General features: G+C 44.6%; 2 protein-coding genes across 3 annotated transcripts in view; one reads left to right on the forward strand and one right to left on the reverse strand.

Annotated features, from left to right (window-relative positions):
• LOC120055885 (zinc finger SWIM domain-containing protein 5-like) overlaps window positions 1–6,795 on the forward strand; it is a 57,588-nt gene extending 50,793 nt beyond the window's left edge. For both annotated transcript variants that reach the window (XM_039003921.1, XM_039003922.1), the window contains exons 9-13: window positions 105–362; window positions 1,093–1,228; window positions 2,335–2,492; window positions 2,671–2,834; window positions 2,957–6,795. In XM_039003921.1, the coding sequence (XP_038859849.1) occupies window positions 105–362; window positions 1,093–1,228; window positions 2,335–2,492; window positions 2,671–2,834; window positions 2,957–3,901 (1,661 nt within the window). In that variant the 3' untranslated portion in view covers window positions 3,902–6,795. The remainder of the gene's footprint in view (window positions 1–104; window positions 363–1,092; window positions 1,229–2,334; window positions 2,493–2,670; window positions 2,835–2,956) is intronic.
• A 6,420-nt stretch (window positions 6,796–13,215) lies between these two features.
• On the reverse strand, window positions 13,216–18,147 carry LOC120055538 (uroporphyrinogen decarboxylase-like). The gene is made up of 10 exons (XM_039003404.1): window positions 17,984–18,147; window positions 17,267–17,379; window positions 17,034–17,113; window positions 16,879–16,941; window positions 16,449–16,646; window positions 16,127–16,288; window positions 15,282–15,416; window positions 14,623–14,723; window positions 14,308–14,374; window positions 13,216–13,612 (listed from the first exon to the last, which is right to left on the reverse strand). The coding sequence occupies exons 1-10, from the start codon at window positions 18,004–18,006 to the stop codon at window positions 13,451–13,453; spliced, it is 1,104 nt and encodes a 367-aa protein (XP_038859332.1). The 5' UTR covers window positions 18,007–18,147; the 3' UTR covers window positions 13,216–13,450.
• Window positions 18,148–18,460: the final 313 nt, after the last annotated feature.

Raw genomic sequence — 18,460 nt, forward strand, 5'->3', positions numbered from 1 at the left:
AATTGGTTCTAATTGACCTAAAAGTTTGAATAAAGGTTTAGTAGAATGAAGTCTCACTTCCATGACCATCCGTGTAAACTAAAAACCTCTCTTTGTCTCTTCAGACTCTGGAGAGCCCAAGCCGCCTGTGTACCATCATGTGCCCGTGTGGGGTTGCCCGGATGGTGGGGAGTCCTACCTGGCACTGGCCCTGGAGGTGGCGCTGATGGGCATGGGGCAGCAGAGGGTGATGCCTGAAGGCCTCTATGCCCAGGACAAGGTGTGTCGCAATGAGGAGCAGATCGTGGCCAAGCTGCAGGAGATGGAACTGGATGATCTGCTGGTCCAGACGCTGAGGAAACAGGCTATCCTCCTACTGGAAGGTATGAAGGCTAGTTATATTATTGTCCTCTACTCGTCTCATTTCATTGTCTATCGCTTCTCTGTTGCCTTCAATCTCTCTCACTCTTTGACTAACTTATCCTCCCTTGCTGTCCCGTTCTATTCTTTCACCCTCCATATCTCTCTCTCTATCTGCCCTGCTTGCTGCCTCACTCTATTTCTTCCTTCGTCTCTCTCTCCTTCCGCCTCTCCCTGCCTCTATCTCTTTTCATGTCACCCTTTCTCTTTAGCTGTCCCATCCCATCCCTCTCTCCCACCTGGCTCCCCTCCACTGGTCCTGCCTCGCAACACCCAGCTGAAAATGGGTCTCAACCCTGGCCTTTTAACACTGTCTAACCCCCTTTCTCCCGCTTCCCCATGCTAGCTATGCTATAGCCCTCCCCCATCTGGGGCTTTAGGGAATGTTAGCTGTGTAATCCTAGAGCAGACATCTGTCGCTGCTAGGGAGGAGAGATTTGGTTAATACCCAATGGGCAGTGAGTGTATGGTTTCCTGTCTGCTCTGTCGCCCCCATCAGGTTGGGAGAGGTATAACCTAATATTGCTTTTATTCACTGCTCTACTTTGAGCCATTAGCTGTTTATACTTTGAATATTCACCAAAAACTGAGCCAAATCATAAGTGTGTGTGGCTGGACTCCAAGATATGAATGACAGTGACAATTCTGATGTACTTTGTGACATCAAATAGTGACAACTCTCTGTGTGTTCAGGTGGTCCGTTCAGTGGCCTGGGTGAAGTCATCCACAGGGAAAGCGTTCCCATGCACACCTTTGCCAAGTACCTGTTCTCAGCCCTGCTGCCCCATGACACAGACCTGGCCTACAAACTAGCACTGCGCGCCATGAGGTAAGATCCCCCAACCTACATTCATATCCAACCCTATTCAGGCTCATTGCTCTGTTTCAAGCACCTGTATGTGTCTCCGGCATTCAAAACCATTTAGCTATTACAAAAAGAACACACCATTTTACTATTAACACTTAGAAACGTATCATGTTTTATTGTCAACATAATGTGATGCGTCTATCTGGCTGCGTCACAGTGTCAGAGTCATAGATATTTAAACCAGTAGATAGTGATAGCGCTGACGTCATCCACATGAACTCCTATGGAAAAGTCCCGAGGGCGCACGAAGTCGGAATGATTTGAATTTGATCGTAACTAGCAAAGAGTCATGGTCGACGTAGTCGTTTTAATCCTGCCGGAGTCAACCGGGGGCCTCCTCGTAGCCTGCCTGGCCCGTGATTGGTCTGTGTCAGCACGTGGTCTTGTGTGACGACAAATGTAGTAGTCAGAATGGATCACTATTTAATGAAATATCTCCATTTGTAGAAACTTCACCGTGGGCATCAAACGTAATAATATATTTTAGAGCCCAAAACTGCCGTCAAAATGATTTGTTTGGGCCGTTCTGGTGATCATCATTTATATAGGCTTTTTAGGGCAGACCAGGGCTTTTGGCACCGCTAGGTTGCTACGCATTAGCCGACCAGCCGAGCTCCTGACTTCACACACCAGACCGGACACTGGGGGCTCCCTCCCTCTACTTGTATCTATATATTGAGAGGCTGGATGATGAATCCCTATGACTGAATAATCCCCATCTGTACTGCAGTGTGATTATTCTACTGAGACTCCTCAGGGTCCTGGCTAATACAAAATCCATCACGGGGCTTAGGGCTGCACACAAGCACACATGTGCAAGCTCGGATGTACACACATTCGTGCATATGTAGACGGGGGGGAGGGGGGGGCTCTAATGCAGCTATACAGACTGGTGTGTGTTTCAGAAAGCTCTAATGCAGCTATACAGACTTGAGATGGGACGAGGCAGTGTAATAATGCTGTAGCCTTGGAAACCTTTTTTGAGTTCAATTTTGAATAGGAAACTTTTTCTTTATCATAATAACTCATCTCATCACTCCCTGTCTCTCTCTGTGTGTGTCCGCTAGGCTCCCTGTGTTAGAGTCGACTGGTCCCTCGGGAGACTTGGGTCACCCCCACCATGGCATCAGCATGGTGCCCAGCCGCTACCCGCGCTGGTTCACCCTGGGCCACCTGGAGTCTCAGCAGTGTGAGCTGGCCTCCACCATGCTCACCGCAGCCAAAGGTCAGCTCAGCTCTCGTTACCAGAATGCGCACAGACACCCAAAACATTTAACCACGCCACTACCAGATAAACACTCCCAAGGCCTTGTCCACCACTACAGAACACCACAGTACACATGCAAACTGTTGGATGACAAATGTTGTTTTTCAATCTAGTACTCTATTGTTTGTACCTCCAGGAGATATGTTGAGATTGAGGACGGTGCTGGAGGCCATCCAGAAGAACATCCACTCCTCCTCCCTCATCTTCAAACTGGCCCAGGATGCTTTCAAGATCGCCACTCCGGCTGACAACCCCCCAGACATCACCCTGCTCAATGTAGCTCTGGAGCTGGGCCTGCAGGTACTGATGGCTAGATGGATAGTAAGCAGTGTGTGACATTGAAAAAATGTGCTGGTGGGTGGGTGTTGAATTACTGTGCACTCTGCCTTGTCTGACATGTTTCAACATGTCTCTCTCTGCAGGTAATGAGGATGACTCTGTCCACTCTGAACTGGAGACGCAGGGAGATGGTGCGCTGGCTGGTCACCTGTGCCACAGAGGTGGGTCTGCGAGCGCTGGTGAGCATCCTCCAGAGCTGGTACACCCTGTTCACCCCCACCGAGGCCACCAGCATCGTCGCAGCCACCGTCATGTCCCACAACACCATCCTGCGCCTCAGCCTAGACTACCCCCAGAGAGAGGAGCTGGCTAGCTGCGCCCGGACGCTGGCCCTGCAGTGTGCCATGAAGGACCCCCAGAACTGCGCCCTCTCGGCCCTCACGCTCTGCGAGAAGGACCACATCGCCTTCGAGACGGCCTACCAGATCGTTATCGACGCAGCATCAACAGGCATGACGTACTCTCAGCTGTTCACCATCGCCCGCTACATGGAGCACCGCGGCTACCCGCTCCGAGCCTTCAAGCTGGCCTCGCTGGCCATGACCCACCTCAACCTGGCCTACAACCAGGACACCCACCCGGCCATCAACGACGTGCTCTGGGCCTGCGCCCTGTCCCACTCGCTGGGCAAGAACGAGCTGGCCGCCATCATCCCCCTGGTGGTGAAGAGCGTGCACTGCGCCACCGTGCTCTCGGACATCCTGCGTCGCTGCACCATGACGGCCCCGGGCCTGGCCGGTATCCCCGGGCGACGGAACTCTGGGAAGCTCATGTCCACGGACAAGGCTCCGCTCCGGCAGCTGCTGGACGCCACTATCAGCGCCTACATCAACACCACCCACTCCCGACTCACTCACATCAGCCCCAGGCACTACGGAGAGTTCATAGAGTTTCTTAGTAAGGCCAGAGAGACCTTCCTACTGGCCCAGGACGGACACATCCAGTTTGCCCAGTTTATAGACAACCTCAAACAGATCTACAAGGGCAAGAAGAAACTCATGATGTTGGTACGGGAACGCTTCGGCTGACCCCTGGGGTTGCCCCAACAGGACAGGCAATATGGGGAACTCCTTTTATTTCCACTTAATCATTTATTTAAGTTTTCATTTCCATTTCATTTGTCATTTACGTGTCAAATTCTATATTTGTCCGGGGGGGTTGCCAGTTTTTATTTTTTTTCTTGTGAGCGACAACCAATGTTTGTTCGCAATGTTACTCTGCTAGGTAAAGACTGCAGAGAGGGGGGGGGGGGGATCTGAATACAAAAACGTTTGAAAAAGATTATGATAATGATGAAAAAACATTGGCAAATAATAAAAAACCAAATGATGTATAGGGTATTTTGAGCCAGGGAATGATGTCTGCTGTGGTGAGATACTAGTGGTTTTTGAAGGAAAGAAAACCTGTCATTCCAAAAACACTGACGCACATAGTGTTGACTTACTGTTATACCGCAATCGTATTCCAAGGGTCAGCTTTAAACTTTTCCTGTTAAAAGGTCTCGTTTCAAGGCATTATGTGTGGAGGAGGTGGAATGCTGAACTTGGATGTGTCAGGTCCAGAAGCCAAGCCTAAATATGCCAGACTCATCAGGTACATACTGAGTCCTCTGACTTGACCAAGCCACTCACACTCTCACATATTCTCTACCACCTTTCCTAGGTGTAGCCTGATCGATTTGTCTGGTACCTGGCAAAAAGAGACAGATGTACAAAGAGAGAGACAGGTTGCGGCAGATTGGTATTTGGATTCGATCACGGAAAGCTGGATTGACTGGCCTGAGAGTGATACTGCCACTGTGGGTTTGGGTCTGTGAGGAGTGGCTTGTGTTGTCAGAGTTTGGGTTTATAACATGTGGAAATACCATTGCTGAAAAACATCTTGTATCTTTCAAAGCAAAACGTGTATGAACGTGTACTTTTTGACAACATGCCTTGGTGTAGCCGGTTGGGGTTAGTATTCCACATACAGGCCTAACTATAACTATCAACCTCTCAGACCCTGTAGGAAAAGTTTTATATTAGCCGTAGTACTATTGTTATACAAGCACTTCAAAAAATGTCATGTACTCAACACCATTCTGTCTGCTTGAGCAATTATTTATCGATCATTAGAATAATCTGTGTGTGAATGAATACTAGGAATACAAACAGCATAACTATATTTAACATGCAAAAATAGGAATATTAGACAAAAACATTTGAGGATAAATGTTGAGGCTATGAAAAGCGTTCCATGTCAGCTTCCACATTCCAGGTGACCTAGGGCCACAGAAGTACGTCTGTTTGACGTAGTACAGTAAAGAAACAATGACAGAAAAGAGAAAAGAGACGCTGAACTCAGTTCTCAGGGAATCACTTAAAGAAACAAAAACAAAAAAAAGTAGTAGCATAAGCATTTAAGATATTGTAAATATGAAAGTGTCAATTAAGAAAATTGTAAAGTTATAATTATTTATGATAACTGTATGTTTTTGTGGGATACTTGAATGTGTTGTGGGCTGGGAATGTGAGGGCAGTTAGATGGAAATACATTTCTCAGGTGCTCCTGTGTACATTTCTCTGAATTTTGAGTCAATTTTTTTATTTGTATGTTTTGTTTAGTTTTTGCAGTGTTTTCTAAGAGGAAGCATGTTATTTCGAAATTAGAAAAGCAGGCATACCATTATGAACAGAAAGCAACCTGACTATGCAGAAACCACTTGGTGGTTTGGTCCCCTTCTCTGGAGTCACCCAGACGAATGTCTGAGGGGGGCTAGCCACTATCCTAAAGAGAACAGACGAGGCAAGACACGGCATGTTTGTATTTGTAAGTAGCCTGCACATGCTGCAAATTGGGACGGACGTTGCCTTTGACCAATTTTAATGTACAATTTCTCTCTTTGGACTTAAGCCTTTAGTGTCTTCTCAAAGTACCCGTGTCAGCGCTTGACATGGTAACGAGAGTTTAAGGAGAACAATGGTCCAAAATAAATGAAAATAAAAACCCTGCATGCCCCACGCAAAATAAGGAACTGGCAGATAATATGAATGGGGGAGTCTGTTTTGCCAACCCCTATCGTCCGCCCTTGTATTTCTTCATGCTTTTAAGCCTATTCAGTTCCCTTCACCTGAACGACCATGGCCATGCTCTTAACCATTCTCTACAACCCCTACGGAGCAGCTGAGTTATTCTGCTCCTTCCTTCCATCCATCGCCGGTCTTTATTCCTTCTCTTTTAAAAAGATTTTGTTAACTTCCTCCCAAACGTTAGTCACAGGATTCAGTAAGACTGCAGCACTGCCTGTACCAGTGCCATATGCACCACGACATAACACCTGCTTTCCAAACCAACCTACCAACCTACGGCAGTCTCCTCTGTTTTGTCATTCACTAGCTGCCACAAATATTAACCACTACTTGAATCTGAGATTTGTGAGTTACAACGAGTGGACAAAACAAGATTGCAGTTTAATGTAAACCTGTCTGTTATATACACACGTCAAACAACAAGCATTTTCTGTCGCTGAAGTAGTTGGTTCTACGGCATTGCAAAAAAAGTGGGGGGGGAAACTCCTCTGGCTTTTCATTTCTCTCTCCCATACTCTGTGTCTGTGTTAACTGTACCAGTGTTTTGACCTGTCACTAGAATTTAGAAGGAAGTAATAATAATCGCTGGTAGATTGTTCACTAGTTCATCTACGGTTTGATTATTTTTTTATTTAAGGGAAAGTGTTTGTTGCCTCTTTGTGCTACTGATTAATAAAAAAAGGTATCCAGTATTTGTTGCCACAGAAGTATAGTTTATCAACAGTTTGTTTGTGCAACCTCTTGAGCTAATGTCTATAAAACAATTTATTACTATTTATGTAACGCTACTACCATTTTATATCATTTGTGTTGGAATCTCAGTGCTTTTCTATGAATAAAGTGTGAAACACGTATATTGACTCCTGCTACTTTCTAAAAACTGAATTCTCTCACTTTAGGTGCCACTCTATTCCTGTCAGTGTAGTTGTGATTTATCCTCTAATAAGACTCTATCTCATCTATCTCATTGCAATTCTCATTCATTAGGGCATTCATGCAGCTAAACCTGTGAATCAGGTCATAAAGAATCCTAAGTGTGTGTGAGAGGCAGGCAGCACGTCTCCAGCCCAGATTGATTGCCTCTCTAAATGAGCTTATTAATTATCGCAGCAGACCGCTCACAACTGTCTGATTCCCATTCTGTTCTTAATATAACACCACCTCAATTTGTTCTGTTACCTCCTACACATGGGATTGGACTGACAGTGAATTCTATGAATCGGTTTTGGGATTCAGTGGTGACCAAAAAACGGTATATACGTTGGCTGATATTGAACGTGCTACACGTGCTTGTTGACTGACAGGTTGGTTTAGCTCTAATTTTATCCTGGGTTAAAGGCAGGGGTGTTTTTTTTTGCTGCTGCTGTACGAGCCAATCTGTTACAACTGTAAACACCATGAAGACCAAATGTCAGAGTGATTGGTAGCGCTGGTTGGTGATGCTGTCAACAAACCCAATACTCTTCGGACCTGCTTGTACAAACTACACGGCTTCTCCCCTGGCCTATCCATGGGGGAGTGCTTCACAGATGGGCTCTGTCATTGTGTTTTGGACAGGGAGCACAGAGTTTGCCTGCTGAAATATGGATGGCTGCTGGGCCTGCCCCCCTCTGCTCCACTGGGGAGTGTTTGTGCTCCTGTAGAGGGGGGTGATTTAGCTGAAGTGACATGTAGGGAAGAGACAGACGAGTAATTGGCTCCCCCACCTTGCTGTGTGGTTCCTGTGTCGGCTGCTGAGGCTGTCAGCTGGGGGAAAGAGTGGAGAGAACAGGCATCGATGTGAGACGAACGCTGGGATGCACAGACATAGCACCAGATTGCTTATGTGGTCCTGAAGCCAGGTGCTTCGTTCGAACACTAGAGCTGCACTGTATGTTTATTAGTAGACAATTGGTCAGTCGAACCCCAGCAAGGACCAACAGGTGGAGGAAATTCCTCCGGTGGTCAAGTCCACCTCCAAATTGGCACACACTCATGCTCCGAGAGCACTCTGACTGTCTGTCCACGAACTGTTTGGCAGTTGAGTCTTAAGTTCTCTCTCTCTCTCTCTCTCTGCACCTTGGATGGTAGGTTGTGCTGTCAGCATTATCAAACATCTCGTTCTTCAGGGAGCTGATTTGGAGAGCTTTGTCCTGCCGCTCTGGCTTTCTAACATCCCTCAGTAATTGGGGTGTGTGAGGGGCTGGGCAGGGAGGGTGGGGTGAAGGAGGGATCAGGGAGGAAGGGAGCTTGGGGGAGAGCTAATGAAAAGGAGTAACTGCAGTGGCCCTATGATTCTATCCATTCCAAATGATTCTTTCTTTGGATCATTTTGGATTGGATTGAATCTTTTATTGAGAAATGCTGGGGTGTGGGGACTGGGGAGATGAATGACTGTGGTCTTAGCTGTGGAACAATAGAGATGATGGTGATGGATGAATCAAGGCTGGACCACAGGGAGTTAGGCTCCCTCTGATAGTATCTGTGTCATCCAGCTCCACTATCATTTGGCTCCATGTTAACTAGTGATAAGGTGACAGGAACAAACAGCACATTACTCTCTGACCTAGTTGGGGACTGACAAGCATATTTCTTTCAACACCCACTTTGTGTAATGGCACAACTCATACAGTGTGAATATATTACACAGGTTAAGGTTTACAAGTGACAGTGACCTTAACACAACGACATGGACATGTCAGTGGCTTTCTAAAGCACAGGTCCCAAGATGGAATCCACACAAAGGCTGTGTAGCGACAGTGCCAATATCACATTCCCACAAAATATTGTCTTCACTTTTTCCATAGCAGCTACAGTATGAAACATTGGAGCCAGCCAGCAACTCCTCACTGAGAAGTCTGATTTGGGTTTCTCCATTGCCCTATGTTAATATTTCAAATCAATCACAGTCAACGGCAGCCCATACGATAAAGTGCTGATGGTGCCAGTCCCTGACAAATGATGTACAGCCTGCTGTCTCCAGGAGCAGATTGGATTTTCAGGCCTGCTGATTTGCTGAGAGATTGTGCCTGAGACCCCCACAATCCATCCCCCTGGTCCTCTTTGTAAGGAGGCCTTGAGTTTTTTTAAAGCACCGGATTCATTGTTGCATTTAAAAAATAATGCCTGAAAAGCCCATGACGTAACGCACACACATGGGGAGAAACAAGAAAACATAGCCTTGCTCTACTTGGTCCTTAAACAGCGAAGTGTAAAATGACAGCACCTTTAGAAACCTAAAGCACTAATCAGCAAATTAATTGTTTTTTGTGTTGAATTCTTTTTTTTTCACGTCGGCTTACAGGGAACAGCACCTAACAGCAAAGTCGGGCTAATCCTGCATTGTCACAACAATTTACCGTTTGGGTCCAGCTGAAAAGGAGTGCGCCACCGCCACGGTTTGAGGGTCAGACATCCAGTCAATCAGGAGACTCTTAGGCAGAGCTACTTCCTCCTTCCTCTATCAATGTTTCACACAGCAAATCAAGGAGCATCCGTAAAGGACAACTAACCAAAACATGATGCATTTTTGTGGAATCCTATTCCCACAATTCCAACAACAAAATCAACTGGATTTGAACCGCTCTACTTATCTCTAGTGCTTAGCTTCCTTTCAGAGAAAAACACCCGTTGGGATTAACTGTCTTTATTCCTCGTGTAAATATCAGTCTGTAATGACAATCATTTCCTTTAAAGCCAAAAGAAGTAATAAAATGAAGCCATTTTTTATATGTATGTTCAAAATGGAAACAAATGAAGTCTGGATAGATTTGTTCTGGTACTGGTTTGAACAAAATCATGTACAGTATGCCAACCATACCCATCCCCGACTCCCAGTCCCTCACTACATCCCCGACTCCCAGTCCCTCACTACATCCCCGACTCCCAGTCCCTCACTACATCCCCGACTCCCAGTCCCTCACTACATCCCCGACTCCCAGTCCCTCACTACATCCCCGACTCCCAGTCCCTCACTACAGTCGTGGCCAAAAGTTTTGAGAATGACACAAATATTAATTTTCACAAAGTCTGCTGCCTCAGTGTCTTTAGATATTTTTGTTAGATGTTACTATGGAATACTGAAGTATAATTACAAGCATTTCACAAGTGTCAAAAGCTTTTATTGACAATTACTTGAAGTTGATGCAAAGAGTCAATATCTGCAGTGTTGACCCTTCTTTTTCAAGAAATCTGCAATCCGCCCTGGCATGCTGTCAATTAACTTCTGGGCCACATCCTGACTGATGGCAGCCCATTCTTGCATAATCAATGCTTGGAGTTTGTCAGAATTTGTGGGTTTTTGTTTGTCCACCCGCCTCTTGAGGATTGACCACAAGTTCTCAATGGGATTAAGGTCTGGGGAGTTTCCTGGCCATGGACCCAACATATTGATGTTTTGTTCCCAGAGCCACTTAGTTATCACTTTTGCCTTATGGCAAGGTGCTCCATCCTGCTGGAAAAGGCATTGTTCGTCACCAAACTGTTCCTGGATGGTTGGGAGAAGTTGCTCTCGGAGGATGTGTTGGTACCATTCTTTATTCATGGCTGTGTTCTTAGGCAAAATTGTGAGTGAGCCCACTCCCTTGGCTGAGAAGCAACCCCACACATGAATGGTCTCAGGCTGCTTTACTGTTGGCATGACACAGGACTGATGGTAGCGCTCACCTTGTCTTCTCCAGAACAGCTTTTTTCCGGATGCCCCAAATAATCGGAAAGGGGATTCATCAGAGAAAATGACTTTACCCCAGTCCTCAGCAGTCCAATCCCTGTACCTTTTGCAGAATATCAGTCTGTCCCTGATGTTTTTCCTGGAGAGAAGTGGCTTCTTTGCTGCCCTTCTTGATGTAACCGATGTGAAATGGCTAGCTAGTTAGCGGTGGTGCGCGCTAATAGCATTTCAATCGGTGACGTCACTCGCTTTGAGACCTTGAAGTAGTGGTTCCCCTTGCTCTGCAAGGGCCGCGGCCTTTGTGGAGCGATGCTTCGTGGGTGACTGTTGTTGATGTGTGCAGAGCGTCCCTGGTTCACGCCTGGGTTGGGGCGAGGGGACGGACTAAAGTAATACTGTTACATTGACACCAGGCCATCCTCCAAAAGTCTTCGCCTCACTGTGCGTGCAGATGCACTCACACCTGCCTGCTGCCATTCCTGAGCAAGCTCTGTACTGGTGGTGCTCCGATCCCGCAGCTGAATCAACTTTAGGAGACGGTCCTGGCGCTTGCTGGACTTTCTTGGGTGTCCTGAAGCCTTCTTCACAACAATTGAACCGCTCTCCTTGAAGTTCTTGATGATCCAATAAATGGTTGATTTAGGTGCAATCTTACTGGCAGCAATATCCTTGCCTATGAAGCCCTTTTTGTGCAAAGCAATGATGACGGCACGTGTTTCCTTGCAGGTAACCATGGTTGACAGAGGAAGAACAATGATTCCAAGCACCACCCTCCTTTTGAAACTTCCAGTCTGTTATTCGAACTCAATCAGCATGACAGAGTGATCTCCAGCCTTGTCCTCATCAACACTCACACCTGTGTTAATGAGAGAATCACTGACATGTTAGCTGGTCCTTTTGTGGCAGGGCTGAAATGCAGTGGAAATGTTTTTGGGGGATTCTTGGGGTTCATTTGCATGGCAAAGAGGGACTTGCAATTCATCTGATCACTCATAACATTCTGGAGTATATGCAAACTGCCATCATACAAACTGAGGCAGCAGACTTTGTGAAAATTTATATTTGTGTCATTCTCAAAACTTTTGGCCACGACTGTACATCTCATTTGTAATTTAAGAGTTTCCCCTGATAATCTCAAGCACCAGTGGTATAGTGGTAAACGTGTGGACATAGGATTGCTAATTCATCTCAAATTGGGAGCTTCCCTTGAGAGCTTTGGTGAACTACAGAGGTCAAAATCTATGGAGCACAACAAGCTGAACCAACAGTCCTGGATGAAGGCTTTACCAAGGCAAAAACAACCAATATAAATCCAATATATAATTTATTCGATCTCATTTCAAATACAGGTCCAATTCCAAACACAATCATTCTTAAATTTGACTGAATAAAAATAAACAGGGAAATAAACACTAGTGCTTATGCTTTAGTACATGTCACAGTCAAACAACAGTGTTTTCCATGAGACCAACACACAACCTTTCAAGATAATCACATTAAACCCTTCATGTTGTTGTAAGATGAACTACCTGATGAAAAAACGGAGCAGAGGTACACATAGGAAATATTACAAGGTCGTGCACTACTTCAATGTTTTTCTTTTGTCCAAGGATTATCTATAGAATATAACCAAAATATTATTTACAAAAGAAAAATCACATACACTACCGTTCAAAAGTTTAGGGTCACTTGAATGTCCTTGTTTTTGAAAGCACATTTTTTGCCAATTAAAATAACATCAAATTGATCAGAAATACAGTGTAGACATTGTTAATGTTGTAAATGACTATTGTAGCTGGAAACTGCAGGTTTTTAATGGAATATCTACATGCAACCATCACTCCTGTGTTCCAATGGCACAACGTGTTAGCTAATCCATTTTATCATTTTAAAAAGGCTAATTGATCATTATAAAACCCCTTTGAAATGATGTTAGCACAGCTGAAAACTGTTGTTCTGATTAAAGAAGCAATAAAAAACTGGCCTTCTTTAGACTAGTTGAGGATCTGGAGCATCAGAAGAATTTGTGTGTTTGATTACAGGCTCAAAATGGCCAGAAACAAAGACCTTTCTTCTGAAACTCGTCAGTCTATTCTTGTTCTGAGAAATGAAGGCTATTCCATGCGAGAAATTGCCAAGAAACTGAAGATCTCGTACAACACTGTGTACTACTCCCTTCACAGAATAGAACAAACTGGCTCTAACCAGAAAGAGGAGTGGGAGGCCCCGGTGCACAAGTGAGCAAGAGGACAAGTACATTAGAGTGTCTAGTTTAAGAAACAGACACTTCACAAGTCCTCAACTGTCAGCTTCATTAAATAGTACCTGCAAAACACCAGTCTCAACGTCAACAGTGAAGAGGTGACTCCGGGATGCTGGCCTTCTAGGCAGAGTTGCAAAGAAAAAGCCATATCTCAGACTGGCCAATAAAAATAAAAGATTAAGATGGGCAAAAGAACACAGACACTGGACAGATGAACTCTGCCTAGAAGGCCAGCATCCCGGAAACTTGTATTAGCTAACACAACGTAGTGATGGTTGCTGATAATGGGCCTCTGTACGCCTATGTAGATATTCCATTAAAAATCTGCCGTTTCCAGCTACAATAGTCATTTACAACATTAACAATGTCTACACTGTATTTCTGATCAATATGATGTTATTTTAATGGACAAAAAATTAGTAGCGTAAGTCTGGATTTGTCCTGGGATAACATACTTGATAAGACCTGTTGGTAGATTGGTTTTCTGTGAATACATGATACATTGTCTCTATAATCCAATGCAATGTTGCTTAGTTCTTTGGGCGCTGCTCTCTGCTAGTATGATGACTGTGGTCAATGTTGCCAGGTGACGGGGGTGTTACTTGAGGTTGAGGTGGCGAGAGTGAGTGTGGACAGCTTCTACAAAGGCACCCACATTCTCTGGGTCCATGTCAGGGTACAGCCCGTGGCCCAGGTTGGCTATGTACCCTCTGGTCCCAAAGCCTTCCAGCATCTTCTTCACTATCTCCGATATACGCTCCTGCAGAAACAGAGACAAATGAGCATCACTTTTGAAAGTGTGCCGTACAAGTAAGAGCAGCAGTTTTGGGGTTAGCAAGTGCCTGGTTCAAGAACACAACAGTTGCTGGGTCATGTGCTTGTACTGTACAGTACCTTTGTACTCAAACATCTCTCTGTACCATGTGTTTTCTATTGTCAATATTATAGATTTATTTTTAAAATAATATAATAAAATCATTTTCGGAATGGTCAAACGTTTTCAGTGTAAACTTAAACGACTAAAACCAGATATGAAGTATGTAGAAAAGATAATGGACTTATATATTTTTTAAATAAGATAATCTTTGAGAACAAACAATCTCCAAAACAAAAAACTAGACAGTCAGGGAGAATCAAGAATTCAAAAAAATGATGCATTCAGGAGTATTTTTGTCATGGGGCCCCCATTGATTTTGAGTCACTCATATAGCGTAAGAACACAGCATTAGTCATGGCAAGATGTGTATAATTGCAGGAAATTTGCTTTAAAACTGTAAAATGTTCTCTTCGCCCCATGGCAAAATGTATAAAAAGGCAGGAAATTAGCTTTAACACAGCAAAAAGTTTGTCTCTGCGGCAAAGAGGGCGGCTCTTAAATGTTCAGTTGGCGACTGCACCATTGGCCACGCCCACCACCTAAGCCCCATTTTGATCCAGAAAAAACCCAGTGCTTACCTTGGGGGCATAGAGTGCACAGGGGTCCATGTTCCCCTGGAGACTAACCTTTCCTCCCGTCCGTTCTCTGAAATCACAGAGACAATAAGCTCATTAGGAAGAGTTAATTTACAAGTTGTTCAGTGGACAAAGCCAGGCATCCCCATTTTTATTGTTGACAGGATAAAATGTTATAAGAGTGATTCCAATACAATTTAAACATATGACACAAAACGTCTTTTGCAAACGTTGGCTCGGCCATTGACTGTCTAGGAAGCTAACTCTCTGGGAATTATTCATAAATTGCTTTCTGTGAAAAGGGTTCATGTCCATTACCGTGCTGAGCGTGGATCGATGGTCCAATCCAAACCAACAACCTCATAGTGGGACTGAGAGAGGTCCTCCAGACCATAGTGGCCGTCCTTGGCAAACACAATCTGGAACAGAACATACAGGACACGGGGGGTTACAGAATGGTCCAGGGAACTTAAAAGACACACCCGTGAAAAACTAAAATTACAAAACAATTGTGAAATATTTAATTATGAGCAGTGATGTACAGAAAAAAAAGGCTTCAGGTCGGCGTGAAAAAAAAGGTAACTGTTTCAATGCGTTTTTCAGCAAAAAGTGGGTTAACTGTTGGGCAATAAAAAGTTGGGTGAACTGTGTTAACTTGCATTTACCCACCACTACACTGCTGATTATGAGACCTATGACATGCTATATAATGATTCAAGGCATAAAAAAAAACCTCTAATGTATTTCTGACTATTCAAGATGACGTCTGTAGAGAAAAATCTTTGACCGTATAGTGCCATCTAATGGTGAAATATCACATCACACTGGCCAACATATCTCACTGCAATAAAGGCAAGCCTTTTATAAGGACAACGTAGAAGATGATAAACAAAAGCTTGTCTTGAAAATCTAGTGACATAAAATCCACAAAAAGGAGGTCTGTGTTGTTTTGTGAATGACAGTCTGTGTGGGCTCACCATGGGAACATCCTGGCCTGACTCCTTCAGCTGGTCTTTGACCTTACGGGCGATGTCTCGGAGGTAGGGCAGGGAGAACTCCTGGAACTCCACTGGGCCCAGACAGCCAGCATGGGACTCAAACACCTGCAAGGCCTGGGGAAACACAGGGATGGGGGATGTATCTACGTAGCACTACACTGAGTGTACAAAGCATTAGGAACACCTGATCTTTCCATGACACAGACTGACCAGGTGAATCCAGGTGAAAGCTATGATCCCTTTTGATGTCACTTGTTATATCCACTTCAATCAGTCTAGATGAAGAGGAGACAGGTCAAAGAAGGATTTTTTAGCCTTGAGACGACAGACATGGCTTGTGTGCCATTCCGAGGGTGAATGGCCAAGACAAAAGATTTGACTGCCTTTGAACGGGGTATGGTAGTAGGTGCCAGGTGCACCGGTTTGAAAACTGCAACGCTGCTGGGTTTTTCACACTCAACAGCTTCCCGTGTGTATCAAGAATGGTCCACCACCCAAAGGACATCCAGCCAACTTGACACAACTGTGGGAAGCATTGGAGTCAACATGGGCCAGCATCCCTGTGGAACACTTTCAACACCTTGTAGAGTCCATGCCCTGACGAACTGAGGCTGGGGGGTTCAACGCAATAGGAAGGTGTTCATAATGTTTGGTACACTCAGTGTATGTCTTTTGTATAACTTTAAGTGCTGTAAATAAAATGATCTACCTTCTATTCACCTGATAATTTTCCCATGTGCAAGAACTCTGAGCTAGCAGTACACCTGAGGATAAGCTGTAGTAAGATACAGCTGGAACTCAATGTCCCATGATGCCTAGCTTACCTGTGCCCCTGCAGCCACCTGTCCCAGCAAGTACTCTACGATGACATCAGTCAGCATCTTTAGCAGCTTGTGGCTGGCCTCAGGGTGACGGTACAGCCAGCGCTTAGCCTTGGAGTGGGTTGTTGAGCCTCCCCCCTCAATCATATAGGCCATTAGGGTCCACTACAGGGGAAAACAGATGATGATATGGGCCACTTTACCGAAGCCACTAGTCTAAGAAAACCAAAATACAACACATTTTTTTCTTCTGACTATTGAAGCAACCAATAGATTCTTTATTGAAAAGTGTTGTCTCTCTGTGTGTGTGTGTATGCCATCTCACCGGGGCACCAGTGAAGCCGATCAGAGGGACCTTGCCATCCAGTTTGTGGCGTGTCAATGTGATGGCCTTGAAGACATAGCCCAGCTCCTTGTTGACGTCCACCTTGTGCTGCAGGAGCAGCAGGTCTTCTGGCTCCTTTAGGGGCTCTGGGAACGTAGGGCCCTTTCCTGACACCATCTGGACATCCATACCCATGGCCTGGTAGCAGGAGCACACATAAACCCAGACATTCATTGGGCAGTTCCATTCCTCATACTGTATCTGAGTTATGTATTTCCTCCTCTCCACATACTACACAAAGAGATGACCATCTTACTGTACCTCATGTCATCTCTTTGTCTAGTATGTAGAGAGGAGGAAGAACACTTGTAACTGAATTGAGTAAAGTAATGGCAAATAAAAATATTTGTCAGACAAGGACTATTCTTACCTGTGGGATAACCAGGATATCTGAGAAGATGATGGCAGCATCAAATGGGAAACGTCTCAATGGCTGTGAGAAGACAACAACAAAAAATAGGTGAATGTTATCAATCAAGGCTAAGATGTTTTGTAGATCGTTTTATACCTGTACTGCTTAGCTACCTGGAGAGTGAGTTCACAGCAGGCTGCAGGTGACCGACACGTTTCAAAGAAGTCCTTCCCAGCTCTGAACTCACGGAACTCTACAAACAGACATGTCAATACCAGCAACTCATTAAAAGATGGATGGGTCCATTCAAACAATAACAACTTACTCATATTTGATTTAGCCTAGTGCTTGTTAATGTTAGTCTCTTATGTCAATGAAGAGAATATGAGGGTGTAGTGAGGCCCACCTGGCAGGTAGCGTCCAGCCTGTCTCATACACCATACAGGAACATGGTTGGTCTCCTGGCCTTGGCATGCACGGAGGAATGCATCATTCTTCAACTTAGGGAAGTCTTTGGGGCTAAAAACGAAATATCATGTCAAAGATGGAATGAGACCATATGAGGTCATATTCTTATCAGAGGCAAGGCCTACTCCTCCCCTTATCCTAGTTATCGTGTTGGCCACCCACTATAGCGTGCTGTAGGAGCATGTGATCGAAAAAGATAAGTCCCCCCTCTCTGTTCTCAGCTGCACATTGTGAAACGGTTGAATGAAATTATGCAGGTTCTCTCTTTCTCATGCAACTTCATAGTGACACTGTCACAAATGCTTTATGTACCAAGCCTAACCCCTGACAATACTTCAATGTGACATGCTGCAAGTCTTCATCGTGTTCCTTTAGTGACTGAGGCAGTTGCCTCAGTCAGCTGTTAGCAGTTAACTAGCTAGCTTCTTAGCACACAATTAAAAAAAGAACTAGCTAGCTACAATCAAGCATTAGAAGAACACAAACAACACTGCATGCACTTGAATGTCGACGTAATAGATAGATAGCTAATGGTTCAGTGTTTTGTAACGCTACGAATAAAATTTATATTATTCTATACAAGCTAAATGGTAAGCTAGCTAGTCGGCTAACAATTGCTTGCTTTAGAGTATCTAGGTATACAGAATATACGTACAGTATTAGATCGTCATTTTCCATGATGGGACAGATGATACAATGGTTGAGAAAGTGTAGAAATGATGTTTACTTGTCCTAGATGTCAGTGGCACAATGCTGTCTGCTTCTTAACTGTCATCCAGAATGTTGTACAACTAAAATTATGTCACACCCCTCGGTTACAGGGCGCGGCCATCTTTAGAAAGTCACGTGACCACTATGGTTACGTTTCAACTTTTTGCCTCGCGATCCCCGAATCTTGAATGTTGCGCACTGTGATATCGGTAGTTGTCCGTTTATAACATCTTTTGATTGATATTTTTCATGTTTTGTAAGTTAATTCACTGACTCAAATGATCTGATTTTAAATCAGATCTCACATCGCATGGAGAAGTGAATTAACTGAAAAGCGCTAGTACAAAAAGAGGACATGGAACGCCACTTGTCTTGTCTGAAGATAAATACTTATATTTCTGGCATAGATAGTATATAATAT

This window comes from Salvelinus namaycush, chromosome 11 (assembly GCF_016432855.1).
Source record: "Salvelinus namaycush isolate Seneca chromosome 11, SaNama_1.0, whole genome shotgun sequence".
Taxonomy (NCBI): domain Eukaryota; kingdom Metazoa; phylum Chordata; class Actinopteri; order Salmoniformes; family Salmonidae; genus Salvelinus; species Salvelinus namaycush.